Source organism: Dendrobium catenatum, unplaced genomic scaffold, assembly GCF_001605985.2.
Source record: "Dendrobium catenatum unplaced genomic scaffold, ASM160598v2 fragScaff_scaffold_315, whole genome shotgun sequence".
In the NCBI taxonomy this organism is placed as follows: Eukaryota; Viridiplantae; Streptophyta; class Magnoliopsida; order Asparagales; family Orchidaceae; genus Dendrobium; species Dendrobium catenatum.
The window spans coordinates 855,223-868,896 of record NW_021318777.1 but is presented as its reverse complement, the minus strand read 5'-3'; the positions used below and the strand labels follow the sequence as shown (position 1 = coordinate 868,896).

The 13,674-nt window shown below is 36.1% G+C and overlaps 1 protein-coding gene across 1 annotated transcript in view; it reads left to right on the top strand.

The window, feature by feature from the left end:
• Positions 1-886: 886 nt before the first annotated feature.
• LOC110115830 (E3 ubiquitin-protein ligase PRT6) overlaps positions 887-13,674 on the top strand; it is a 54,551-nt gene continuing 41,763 nt past the window's right edge. The window contains exons 1-4 of the mRNA XM_020849206.2: positions 887-1,340; positions 3,357-4,457; positions 4,679-5,904; positions 6,017-6,157. Of these exons, the coding sequence (XP_020704865.1) occupies positions 1,269-1,340; positions 3,357-4,457; positions 4,679-5,904; positions 6,017-6,157 (2,540 nt within the window). The 5' untranslated portion in view covers positions 887-1,268. The remainder of the gene's footprint in view (positions 1,341-3,356; positions 4,458-4,678; positions 5,905-6,016; positions 6,158-13,674) is intronic.

Below are 13,674 nucleotides of genomic sequence, written 5' to 3'. Positions count from 1 at the left end.
CACCCATCATGTACGATTCCATTTATCTCTATCTCACTCTCTGACCTCTGTAGCCCTCCAATCTTCGTCATCCTCTGACCTTGGCCACCCAACAATAATCCTTCAATCTTCATTGCCCATCAACTAAGATCTCTCTGACCTCAATCACCTAAAGATGATCCCTCCTACAACTGTCGCACAACTATTGTCCTTCTGACCTTCTGACCTCCGTAATTAACCGACTAAGGTCCCTCACACATCTGTCGCCTAAATACAGTCCTACAAACTAAATGAATTAGCCAACACTCTCTTGAGAACAACTCTCATGATATTGGATTCTTCCCGCCCCAACCATGTAAAAGTACTCAATATGATATATATTTGCTATATTGAGCCAATTTATTCCCACTAGGAAGATCATCATTTATAATTAACAACAAATACTAGTGGATTCATTCAAATTGGGCAATGCTTCGTATTTTTTCTCCTTTATTAGAAGTTTTCACGTAATAAATCTTGATGTCACTTATAACTCTTGCACTACTCTCTCATCTGTGTGTTGAACCTTGGTACAATGTTAGACCATTAAATTTTATCTCTCTCTTAAGATGCAAATGTTTCAATACTCAATAGTTCTTAGATATTTACATATATGTATGTACATTTTATTATTATTTTACATACCATCCAAATATTTAAATAATATAAAAAAATTCTATTAGTATTCATTTTCTTAAATAAAATATACTTTATATGTTCATTTTTTATATCATAAATATCTTAAAATATTATATAAATAAATATTAAAAATTTAATTATTAGATACATGTATTCACAAAAGAATTATATATTATCACTTTAAATGAAAAAGGAGATTCCATGATTGAGGGCCGATTAACATTAATTACATGTTTTAAGTCTAGGGTTCTCTACGCAAAACCAGGAGGTTTCTATATCCTTGTCTTTATTTATCGTGATCAGTAGCAGGCGGATGGTGCTTCCTGCTTCGGATTGTAAAGAGGGTTCGAGATTGGCAAATCTTTGCGGATCTTGCGGCCCCCAAATCCCGGTTGAACAAATACAGAGTGCGGAGGGGTGGTTCTATCCGGACGACCTCGGAGTTTATCCTAGATTACAGAATCAGCAAACCCTTACTGACTGTGGTTGTGCAGGAAGGGTTTATCATTTCCCTACTACTGCTTCCCCTCCAACATCTACCAGTTTCTGTAAACCTGGGGCGGGGAAGCTCTAGATTGAATTTCTGGAGTTGTGCGAATTGGCTTCGTGTCATGGCCGGCATGGGGATTGATTCACCACCGGAGCGGGATAACTTGCTTCCACCCCGAGATCGCATCGTCCAGGTATGGTTTAGATAGCTTGCTTTCTGCCTTTAGTGTTCCCGTCATTTAACACTTTTTTATTGATTGGATTCTTTGCATCTCGGATTGCCATTAGATTCCTCTCTTTGCCGCCTGTGATTTTTTTGCATGTATAAGTTTTGGCTATCCGTGTGTTTGTAATATCAAAGGAGGTCCCTGCTGTGTTACGAGGAGATTCTGAAGTGCTACGTGTCTACGAAAGCGATTGGGTTTCCTAAAATTCTGTCCTGTTAGATTTTAAATCAAAGCAACTAGAGGGGTGCGTTTTGGATTGCCAAAGCACTCTGCATCGCTGAACTGCACGAGCTGGGATTTAAACACTTCAGTTTTGTTGTCTCTAGCATTGCTTGCCCCTGTCGAATGAACTCGAGTATGAGGTTTATGTCAGGAGTTCATACAAAATATAGCCAGCATTTATCTTAGTTTTTCCCGGCCGTTTTTGTTCATCAATTCTGGTTTAAAAACAATTTTTTTAATGAATTGTATTTTCTGATTTATTTTTCTTTCTTGCGGAAATATTAACATTTTATTTTTATGTTACACCATGCCAAATTATTTTGGCAGAGCTTGTCCTCTCAACTGCTCTCTGACAAATTTCCATTTACCAGCCAGAATCAGGCTACATAACGGGGTTTAATAGTTCTCCTTTCTATATTAAGAATTGACACATGTGAGAGGAATCTTTAAAAAAGAATTTTAAATCAAGTAGGTGGTTAAAGTGCCTAATAAATTCTCTGTTTTGTAAAAAACTGTAATCGAGGTCGTGGAGTTTGATTTAAGTATGTTAGGCAATATTGTAGGATATAACTGTAGGATGGACAATGTGTCTAGCTTTTTAGATGACAAGATACGCATGGAAGTTGTTTGGTTGAGTACCTCATCATGGTGTGGTTTTCAAGTACAATTGTTTCTATCCATGATTTTATCCTGCAAATGAACCATTCATTGTACTGTTTTGAAACGGAAATCTACATTGTGGATTTCATTATTCACTTTCCATATGATTGGAATCATATGCATCTTTGTCTGATTAATTCTAATAGGATAGAAGTGCTACAACCAAGCCCGTGAGTCACATGAGTGAAATATTTGTAATCATGATAATTCACTTGAAATTTGATAGTTCTTTCCTTTTGGATTGTATATTTTAACTTGACATAACTTTTTATGAATTAATGATTGTTACTATATCTTCCTATATATTTCCTATGATGCGCTTAACGAGAAATTGCGTCCAACATATGCTTTTTTTTTTTTTTCAATTTTGTTATTGAAAATTGAGTTTAGTATAGTAAGAAAGAAGTTAACAAAGTATTCGTTATAAGCACGGAATAGCTATTCTTGTGCAATAGTATATTATCCTATTCTTTGGCATTTTACTTAAAAGTTTAACTGTTCACGTGCTGTTCTGAATATCTACACCTTAAAAATTCAGAACTATGGTTGTCATTTCTGCTAAATTTTAGTGATATGGTTAAGAAAATTTGATTCCTCGGCAATGAAGACTATCTGTTTTGAGCTTACATGAAGACCTCTATTTCACCTTACTAATCCTATTTCAGCTTACTAATCTGTTTTTTTGGGGAAATGCTAATGCTTGTTTATTCATAATTTATAGAGAATGATTGTGCATTATCTCAACCATATGGGCTTGTCTTTATTACTCCTACATCATTCCAGTTGCATGACTCATACTAAGTTTATTCTTGGATTAAAGAAAAATAATCATTGTCTTTGGGATCATAAGCTGAAGAAATATCATTCTAGGGTGCTGTCCCTTGGTTACTTGTTGATCCTTGCATTAATGGACACAGTCTTATGTAGGGCCTATGGTTGTTAGACCCATTTCTTGTAGATTTCTAATTTAGTTTTTTTTTTTTCACTATTCTTATCTTTATGATTTGCTTCTGCTGTTGTACCATTAACCTTATCTGAAATGCAACTCTGGCAATCCTGGTTGAGTAATAACTCTGTTACTTTTCTTGTCTTACTTTTCAGAGGCTTGCAGTGCATGGGATTCCACAAGTGTATCTTCAACAATTTCAGCTGGGTCTGGTTGCTTTTGTCAGGGATAACAAATGCATGATATCTGAAATTGTATCGTCCATCTTACCAACTATTTTGGATTTAATGGAGGCTCAGATGTTGCCAAACACAGAACATGCTGGAGTTTCTGATGAATTTTCAATAAAGGAATTATTTGAGGAAAGCATTTTGTGGTTGCAATGGTTGATGTTTGATGGTGATCCACAAATATCCCTAAGTAACTTGGCACAAAGTGGTGATGGCCAGCGTGCGGTATGTGGAGCTGTCTGGGGACATAAAGACTTGGCGTACCGTTGCCGCACATGCGAGCATGACCCAACTTGTGCAATTTGTGTCCCTTGTTTTCAGAATGGCAATCACAAGGATCATGATTATAACATTATGTATACTGGTGGTGGATGCTGTGATTGTGGCGATGAAACTGCATGGAAAAAAGAGGGCTTCTGTTCAGATCATAAAGGTATTGAACAGATTCGACCCCTACCACAAGAGTTAGCAAATTCTATTGGTCCTGTCCTGGATCATCTTCTTTTTTGCTGGAAGGAAAAGGTTATTTCAGTGGAATACAAGCATGGGGAAGATGCTGATCATGGTGATGTATACAAGAAAGCTGCAAATGGATTATCTTCAGCCATCATTCAAATGTTGATAGACTTCTGTAATTGCAGTGAAAGTCTGCTCAGTTTTATCTCTAGAAGACTGATGACATGTTCCGGTTTACCTGATGTTCTTTTAAAGGCAGAAAAGCTCTTGGATATGGAAGTTGTGAAGAGGTTACATGAGTTGCTTTTAAAACTTCTTGGGGACCCTCTTTTCAAGTATGATTTTGCAAAGATTTTCATACAGTACTACCCTTATATTGTGAAAGAAATGATCAAAGACTCTAGCGACTTTCTGGAGAGAGATCTGAAGCTAGCAACTTTCTCTGTACAAATTTTTACAGTACCAACTTTAACTATGCGACTTGTAACTGAGGTAGATCTGCTGTCTGTTCTTCTAGGATGCTTGAAGGACCTTTTCCTTTCTTGTGCTGATGCAGATGGTCATCTTCAGGTAGGAAGTTGATGTTTATATTTGTTCATGTCGGTTGGCTGACTACTCTTTTTGTCATGCACATCAGTCTGCTTTGTTGCTTTCCTTGCCAATTTGTTATTTTGTTCTGATATACAAACATTACTTGGTTTAAAAAATGGACATAAACTTATTCTGACGTTATTAATTCATACTCAGCATGAATTCTGTGGTTAAGTCTCATGCTATAAATTTTTTTACAGGCTAGTAATTGGGCCAACATATATGAAGCAACTATTCGTTTGATTGAAGATTTTCGCTATGTTATGAGTCACCAAGAGGTTCCTGCATATGTTGCTTGTGAAAGGCCAGATATCTCAAAGAACTGGATTTTTCTATTAAGACTTGTGCAGGGCATGGATGCACAAAAGATAGTAACTGGTCTTCACACAGAGGAGGAAAATGAAAATCTTATTGCGCCTTTTGTTCTTGGGCAGTGTCTAGGGAATGTTAATGCACTTTTGGTAGAAGGTGCTTTTTATGTTGACAAAAATGGATGTTTAGACAAGCAAGGTCCACTTGATATTGACAGGCAACGCCATGCCAAAGTGGGAAGGGTTTCTCAAGAAAGTTTTGCAAGCAGGACTGGTGTGTTGGAGTTCTCACAGTTTAATGAAACAGATTTTGATGGGGAAAATGGTATGTGTTTTCCGTCTTCTATTGTATGGCTGATCTCTGAATGCCTGAAAGCCATTGAATGTTGTTTGAAACCAGAAATTGAATCATTAAGCTATTTATCATCTTTTGGTGGTGTAGCTACCACCAGTGCGTCTAATTTTGCTTTGAGAAAGAAATCGGTTAGGAACAAGAAAGTACCAAATATCGTTAATAGAACTTCTATGACCAGGATGGACATGGATGGAGAGGAGGTTGCTGTTACCCGTGATAGCAATGAGAGGTTTGGGAGGGCCAGTATGCTAGAAGCTGAAAGGGATGGTGTTTCCCATAGCAATGATTCATTGTACATTGGTGAGACCAATGAATTGTTTCCTGAACGTAGTTATAGTACCAGATTTTCAGATGACACTCTCATGGAGGTAGAGTATGGTAGGGAGTCGGCAACATTTGGCATATTGAAAATGAATGATTGGCCTGCTATCAATTATGATGTTGGTTCACAAGCAATATCTTTCCACATCCCCTTGCATCGTTTACTTTCAGCATTGTTGCGAAAAGCATTGGAAGCTTGTTGTCATGTAATTGAACTACCACACAAGACAAATGGCACTACAACAACTACCTTTCCTATTCATAATCAAGACTTCTTCAGGAATGCTTTGGCTGGGTTACATCCTTGTGATTTTTCGGCCTTTATTATGGAGCATCCTCTTCGGCTGAGGGTATTTTGTGCACAAGTTCGTGCTGGCATGTGGAGAAAGAACGGTGATGCTCCCATTTTGAGTTCTGAGTGGTATCGATCTGTGCAATGGTGAATCAACTAAAATCTTATGGGCATATACATTTGTGTAATGATCCCTTGCATGGTTTCTGTGGTCCATTTTTTTACTTTTTAATTATCATTATTTTTTTTTACTTGACAGGTTGGAACATGGACTGGAATGTGATCTGTTTTTGTTGCAATGTTGTGCTGCATTAGCTCCTCCTGATTCTTTTGTTCAAAGGGTGTTGGAAAGATATGGATTATCAAATTACATGTCTTTAAATCTTGCAGATTATAACGAGTATGCATCTATTTTTCTTCTCTTGTACAGTCATTATTTTGTGCATGTAGTCTTTTGTTCTTATTTTCAATCAAATATGCATCCAAATTTTTGTCTCCATTTTGTTTCTGTGAACAGCAAATAGATAGGAAGAAAATTGCTATAATACAAAGACAATGGTTGATTTTTTATTATCTCTTCAATAGAAATAAAAGACACAAGTGATCTACTGTTCGAGAGGTTGATCGACTCTCCCACAAACCCTAGATGCCACTAAGAGACTTACAAAGAAAAAAAAAAAAAAAACAACAATAGGACAAATTCCATCATAACAAAATAGCAACATAATTTGGTCTAAATAAGCTCCCCCTAATTCCCCCCAAAATCAGCCTCCCTTCCTAAAATAATTCCCTCTCATATTTGAACTCAAATTGGAACTCTTCCCATAAATAATTCCGACCCAATTTTGATTAAAACCTTTTTAAATATCTCTCAATTGATTTCTCCTTCTTACATAATGAATTACATGTTTCATGAGCCCTACAAGAGTGACCAAAATTCCGTCTTTGTTTCTCTGGTTTCCGCCCAATGCTGCTGCTGGGTTCGACTGGTTTGGGCCGGACGGAGCTCCACCGCTTCCGCTAGGTTCTGCCTAATAGCTTGTTCACCGTATTTAAAATAATATTGAATTTAAGAGGTTTCTTTCAATATCTCATGTGTTACCTCTTTTGTTTTATTTTATTTTCTTGCAGGTGTCCTTTGTTCTCTTAGCTATCACCAATTGTCTACATATGCTTTACTACTCTCTTTTAGGCTTCGTATGCTATTTGTAGATGATATAGTGTTGGTAGATGAGACATGTTTTGAACTAATTGAAAAGTTGAAAAATAATTGGAAAGTTTGGAAGATACGCACATAGAATCAATAGAAAATGATTCGAGTATTTGATGTGTAAATTTAGGAGATATTAAACTGATAATTATATGCCAATATTGTTGAAAGATCTTGGATGATGTAGTTGTAGTAGGTTTAAGTATCTTGTATCGATTAGGTTACTTTAAAGTTAAATCTTAATGATTAAAATTATGAAATGTGTATGAATTTTTATGCGATAAGAGATTTCATGGATTATCTATAGGCAAATTTTATGTAACTATAATTGTACTAGCAATGTCATGGTCTGTGTGTTGGAAATAAAGAGTGTGTTGATAATCAAGTTGAGTACATTAGAAGGAGAGTTTTAAGATGGATATTTGATAAAGTTAGGAAGGATATATTGGAATGATTATATTAGATAGGCTAGTAGTAGTAGTTGTTATGGAAGATATATTGTAGAAAATATAATTAGATGATTTGGGTAAAAGTCATACCAAGAAGATGATTTGATATGGAATGATCTAGAAGGCAATGAGGGTAAGACCTAGGCAATATGATTAGAACTTGTTAAAAGTTTGTTCTAAGTTAAAACCTTATGTAGCAATTGATAGCAATGAATTGAATGCATTGAGGAGGATTCTTATAGTTAACCAAATAGTTTGGATTAAACTAATGATGATGGTCGCCATTGTGCATAATATCCTTGTGCCATTATTTTTTGGCTTATTATGTTGGACATGCTGCTGTTTTTGATTTTATTTTTTCCTAATTTTTTGGCTTATTATATAGGCAAATTTTATGTAACTATAATTGCACTTGCCATGCCCGTTGTGAGAGGAAACAAGTTGTTTTGATTCAGTTGGTTACATTCCTCTTTTATTTTTTTCATTGTTTGGTCTCTTCAAGAAAGCAAATGGATATGTTTTCAATACTTCGAACTATGTTTATCATTTGTGCCCATTTTTTATCAAAATTTTTTAATATTCCATTTCAAACTTATGAGTTAAGAGACAAATGATAAAAAGGTTGGATTTTTTTTGAGTAAATATGGATGTTTATTTTAAAGATGGACATTCATAAAAATGATAATGGAATATATAAAATGTTATTTAAAAATTCTAAAAGTTTTTAAAAGAATATGATTGCATGTGAGCAAAATTAAAGGAACTATCAAATATATTAGATTAATCAAACAATGTAAAGTTACTTTTGAGAACATGCATATTGGCTAGAAATAAGTTACATATTGAGATTTGGAGGGTTATGACAGATATTAGAAGATTGCTTTGATATTCTTTTCATTAAAACTATGAAAACTGAGAGGATGCATATTTTTCAAGAAGCATTTTTGTACTTTTTTTTAAAATGAGTTGCATATTTTGAATTAATATAGTTATGAGAGAATAATCATTTGAGTCATGCAATGAAGCTATAAGAGGGAGTAATGTAATATATGCCTAGAAAAAAATCATACAACAACAATAATAACAACAACAACAACAACAACAACAACAAAAACATCAGGCCTTTACCCCACTATGTGGGGTCGGCTGCATGAATCTTTTTACTCCATTGTATCATATTAAGAGTCAAATTCTCATTTAAATCTAGTAAACAAATGACATTTCTAATACCTACTAACCAAGTCTTTTTAGTCTATGATGGGGACATCAGATTAGCGTGGAAGGTTTATCAGAGACGTGGCCGCCGATCTACGGCCACGATCGAGTCCTTGTATTTCTGAGTCATGATTGTATTTTATTTTATTTATGCATTTTCTTATTTGCTTAGGTGTCGTTATTATTTCCCTTTGTACCCCTTTCATGGGAGTGGTCGCATGTAAGCCCAAAGGGCAAGTTGGTCTTTTATTTTCTTGAGTCTTTGTACCCGGCTATTTATAGCCTCATTTCCTTTGTTTTGAGTTAATGAATGATTATTAAGAATTTTTCCTGCACTTGTGTTTGAGAGCCTTTGAGAGTTCTTGGAGAGCTTTGGAGAGATCGCTTGGAGAGGGAGATTGGTGTATCATCCACCAATCTTGGAGACGGCCGGGTTCGTGGTTTTCTTCTTTATCTTTGTCATCGTCCCCTCGTCGGACTTCCCCACCCTCCACCACCACAAACCACCGGCCACCTCACCCGATCCCCCTTCCCTTCCAAACTCCACGGCCAAGTATCCCCAATCCCCTTGCCGCCAGCCAAGGCCATAACCGCCGGCCCACTCATCCCCTTGCCTCTTTTATTTTGTTTCCTAATTGGGTTGGGATTAATTGGGATTATTTTGAAATTCAAATTCATCCAAATTTGAATTCAAATTATTTCCTAAATTAAGTATTCTACTTTAGGAAAGTATTTGATTTAAATCTATTTTGAATTTAAAATTCAAGAGGATTTAAATTAATTCCTTCCTAAATCAAAAACCTAAATTAGGAATCTCTAATTGCTCCTACTAATTAACTCCCTCATCCATGCATGCCACCGGTACCATAGCCCCACCCTTTAATTCCCTCTCAATTTATTTCCTAACTCTCACACCATACTTAGGAAATAATTTGAAATCACTTTAATTCCTGTTTGACCGAAATTCCCCTCACCTGTATTGATTAATTTATTGCCTGAGTGATAATTTCACTTTTGAAAATAAATTAATTCCTCCCTTTTCTCTTTTCTGCATTACCGCCTCCTACACCCATCCCCCCTCTTTCATAGCCGAATTTTCCTTCCTGCCTTGGTTTAATTCCTAATACTAGAATTTTGATTTAGGAAACAAGGCCCCTCTCCCCCTCTAGTCCGCCAAATCCCTCTCCCTGTCACCGCCCCTCATCTCTCCTAATTGCATGGAATAAATTCTCTCTTCCAAAACCTGTAAAGGAGGTTTGCTCTCAGCTCTCTAGTCATAACTAAGGCTAGGCTCTCCTCCAAGTTCTCTACATCCTAGCCCAATAAAATCTGAGAAATCCTCTCAGATTTTCCTGGTTGAATCTGAAACTTTTTTTCTTTCAGATTTTATGAGAAAAGGTGTGGAGCTTGCATCCTCTCGTCTATCAATGGAAACTTCTTTCTCTTTGTGACTATTCGAGAGACGCCTCTTATTTGCTTTGACGGAAGCCATGGACGAAGACTTCGAAGGTATCGAGTAGAGGACCGCCACCTCCCCTTAGCAAAGGTTTTCTCTTTTTCACTTGCATTCAAATTCTTCTGAATCTAAGTTCTCAATTGGTTAGATTGTAATCGCGAAAGTCTCCTCCAAGTGCTTTTGCTAAGCTTAGTAATTCGTAGGTTATTGAGTGTACTTTCTTTGCATCCTAAATCTTGTTGTTAGACTAGGGATTAAATTGAAGACTACTATTTTGCATTGTTTCAATTGTCTTATTTATCTTGAAAATTTCAAAGCTTGGAGCATGTGATTTAGCCTACGCAAAGCATCTCTTTATTTGTTTTAATCGACGTTGAGAATTGTTAATAATTTTAATCCAAAATTACTCTAATCAAAGAGTTGTGCAATGCCTAAAATGAAGCCATAAGCATGTCATCTAAGTAGTCCTGCATCAGTCTGCCTTTACTTTTCTTAACATAGGTTGGATCTAAAATATCTACTCTCCAAATCAGGTCATTGAAAGGCTGACGACGCTTTATGTGACCAAACCATCTAAGGAGACTCTCTCTAATCTTATTTTTCTAGTAGAGCTATTCGAACCTTTTCACACATATACTCATTTCACATTTTATCTCTAAGTGTAAAGCCACTCATCCAACTGAACATCCTCTTCTCTACAATGCTAAACTTAATTTTATGCTTCTCTTTTAATGGCCAATATTCCGCACCATAAAGCATTACTGGTCTCACCACCCTCTTGTAAAGTTTTCCCTTGTTTGAGGGGTACTTTTCTATCACACAACATCTCGTTGCATTCTTGTACTTCAACCATCCAGCTTGAATTCTCCTAATAATATCCCTATTTATTTCACCATCATTTTGAACAATAGACCGAGAAATCTAAAACGTGCACTGTTTTTAATGACTTGATCACCTAAAGGCACAATCCCATCCTAGATTTATTACTACTAAAATTGCACTCTATGTATTCAGAGTTATATCTACTGAAATGAAAGCCTTTAGACTTTAAGGTTGACCTCCATAATTCAAGTTTTTCTTGTACTCCCTCTCTAGTCTTATCAACAAGAAGAATATCACCAACAAAAAACAAACCCTAGTGTACATCCTCTTGCAAATGTTGAGTAAGACCATCCATGACTAAAGAAAGAAGATAATCCATGAAGCCTTAGAAAAAAATCATATAGATATCAAAATATCAATTTGATGTTATATCATGAAGATCAATTATGAACGTGATTTTGATGTTAAGGCAATAAATACAGAAGTATAAGAATCATCTAAAAGGTCATATGATTTTTATTAATCTTGAAAGTTCGTGATTCAACACCATAAGAATCAATTTAGTGGGTTTTTAAGATGAAAAGGTTTTGGTCAAATTTATATGTTGGAATTTGTTAATGGCATTAGAATTTGTTGTGAAGTGACTTGAGTTTCCCATTAAATTTTATATTTTATGAATGCATTTATAATAAATATAAAAATAAAGCATCTTGTTATATGTTATTTTCTAATGATGTAGTCGTGATAGGTGATATTAATCACTGTAAAAGTAAAAGTTTGAACGTTGGTGAATAAATTAATAACGGGATCAAATTATAGTACATGACATAAACCTTTATGGGCATGACATTGATAGTCATGAGTCAACAATAATCTGGATCAATTATAATTCCATAACATAATTTCAGATTGACTATGTTATGAAAACCTCATTGTATGTGTGTATGAGAGAAAAATTATGCGGTAATGTTGAAGGATATATTCCATACTAATTGTATTAGGGAGATTTTGGCTTTGAGATATGTTTAGATATTTTAAACTAAACAAATTTATTCGGGCATGTATAACAGGACAAAATATGCACTAATAAGTTGGAAAGACATCATCAATTTGTTATGCTTTGTATGGTTCCATGTATAATTTGGCTAAGTTGTGAAAAGACATGTAATTTAGAAGTAACACTTTATGTAGCACTCAATATAAATGAATGCATAAAAATTTTTCATTAGGTTGACCGAGATAGTTGCTGTAATGCATGATGATTATTGATACAACTATACTAATATATAATTAAATTTCATTGCTCGGTCATTAGCATCATGATTTGTACTAGATTGATTCTCTTGCAATGAGGTGAGGAAGCAACGCGAAGCTTCGAGTTTCAAAGCCATTGGATATGTTAGGATCTAGTTAAGATAAAAATTAGAGCTTTCAGTTTCAAAGCTATTCGATATGTTAATATCTAGTCAAGAGAAAAGATTAGAAGGAACATTAGAGCTTCCAGTTTCAAAGCCATTGGATATGTTAGGATCTTGTCAAGACAAGAGTCATTCCCATAAAAATTTAGCCATTTGAGCCATTGGTCTATTAGAAGTTTGCTCTATTTGTTTTGGATCAAGTTATCATCAATGCCAATCTTGAATCCCTAAACTTAAATTCAAATGCTCAATCATCTCAGTGGCACAATGGTCCAATATAATGTTTATTGATGACATGTCTTAAATTTGCTTTGTCCAGTCACTCTCAATCAAAAAGTATATTAGACTAGAATGATGTCTATGGATGACATATATCAATTCTCCTCATTAATTTTGTTCCATCAGATCTAAATACTATTCCTCCAACTTTTATATATACCTTTTTAGGGTAAAGGTGAGAGAAAATTTTCTTGAGGACGTCAACCACACATCAACGGCTAGGGGCCTTAGGGATATTTCTAAGTTTTAGTGTTATACCTCTCCCGGGTTGTCCTAGCGCTCCAATCCAAACTCCGGATCACTGTCCAAGTCGCTCCGAGGGAAGATGACTGCTGTCCAAACCTCTCAGGACGTCACCGCCGCTGTCCAAGGAGTTTTGAAGGCTCCAAACCACTGTTTGGAAGGTTTTGAAGCCTTCTTTTTCTGTTTAAAAGCTTCCAACAGCTTCCAACTCGCCTCGAGGTCGCCGAAATTGAAGGAGAAAAAGAGGGGGGGGGGGAGCCGCCATCTTCGTTGATCTTTGGGAAAGGAAGTGAACGGAGGTCTCAACCTTTGATTTGTTTCTTTTGGAATGAGAAAAAGATCTCAAATCAACTTTAAGCCCCCTTCTCCCTTCCACTGGAAGAGCCGCATGCAAGGGATCTAGCTCGCTGAAAGAGGGACGACGGAACACGATGGAGCCACACAGTGGAGTCGCACGCGGGAACCCCTGGTTTCGCCTGGTGGAGTCGCGCGCAAAGGGGAGCTTTCCGCCTCTCCTCTCTCGCTCTCTCGCTATTTCTGTTTCGGGACGGACCGAACGAAAGAAAGAAAAACAAGGGAGCCGAATGAGGCTCCCTCTCTCTCTCGTTCTTCTTGAGGTGCTGAACCGAGCTGAGAGCTGCCCGACACATCCCATCTTGCTGTTTCGTTTCTTGAAACAAGAGAAAATTCTACTTGAGTAGATTTTCTGCCCAATTGATGTGAAATTGGGTGTGATTTGAGATGAGATCTCAGCCCTAGATCTCAAATTTTGGTTTTGAGACTCAATCTAGCCCAAATTGGCTGATTTGGGCTGAAATTGAGCTC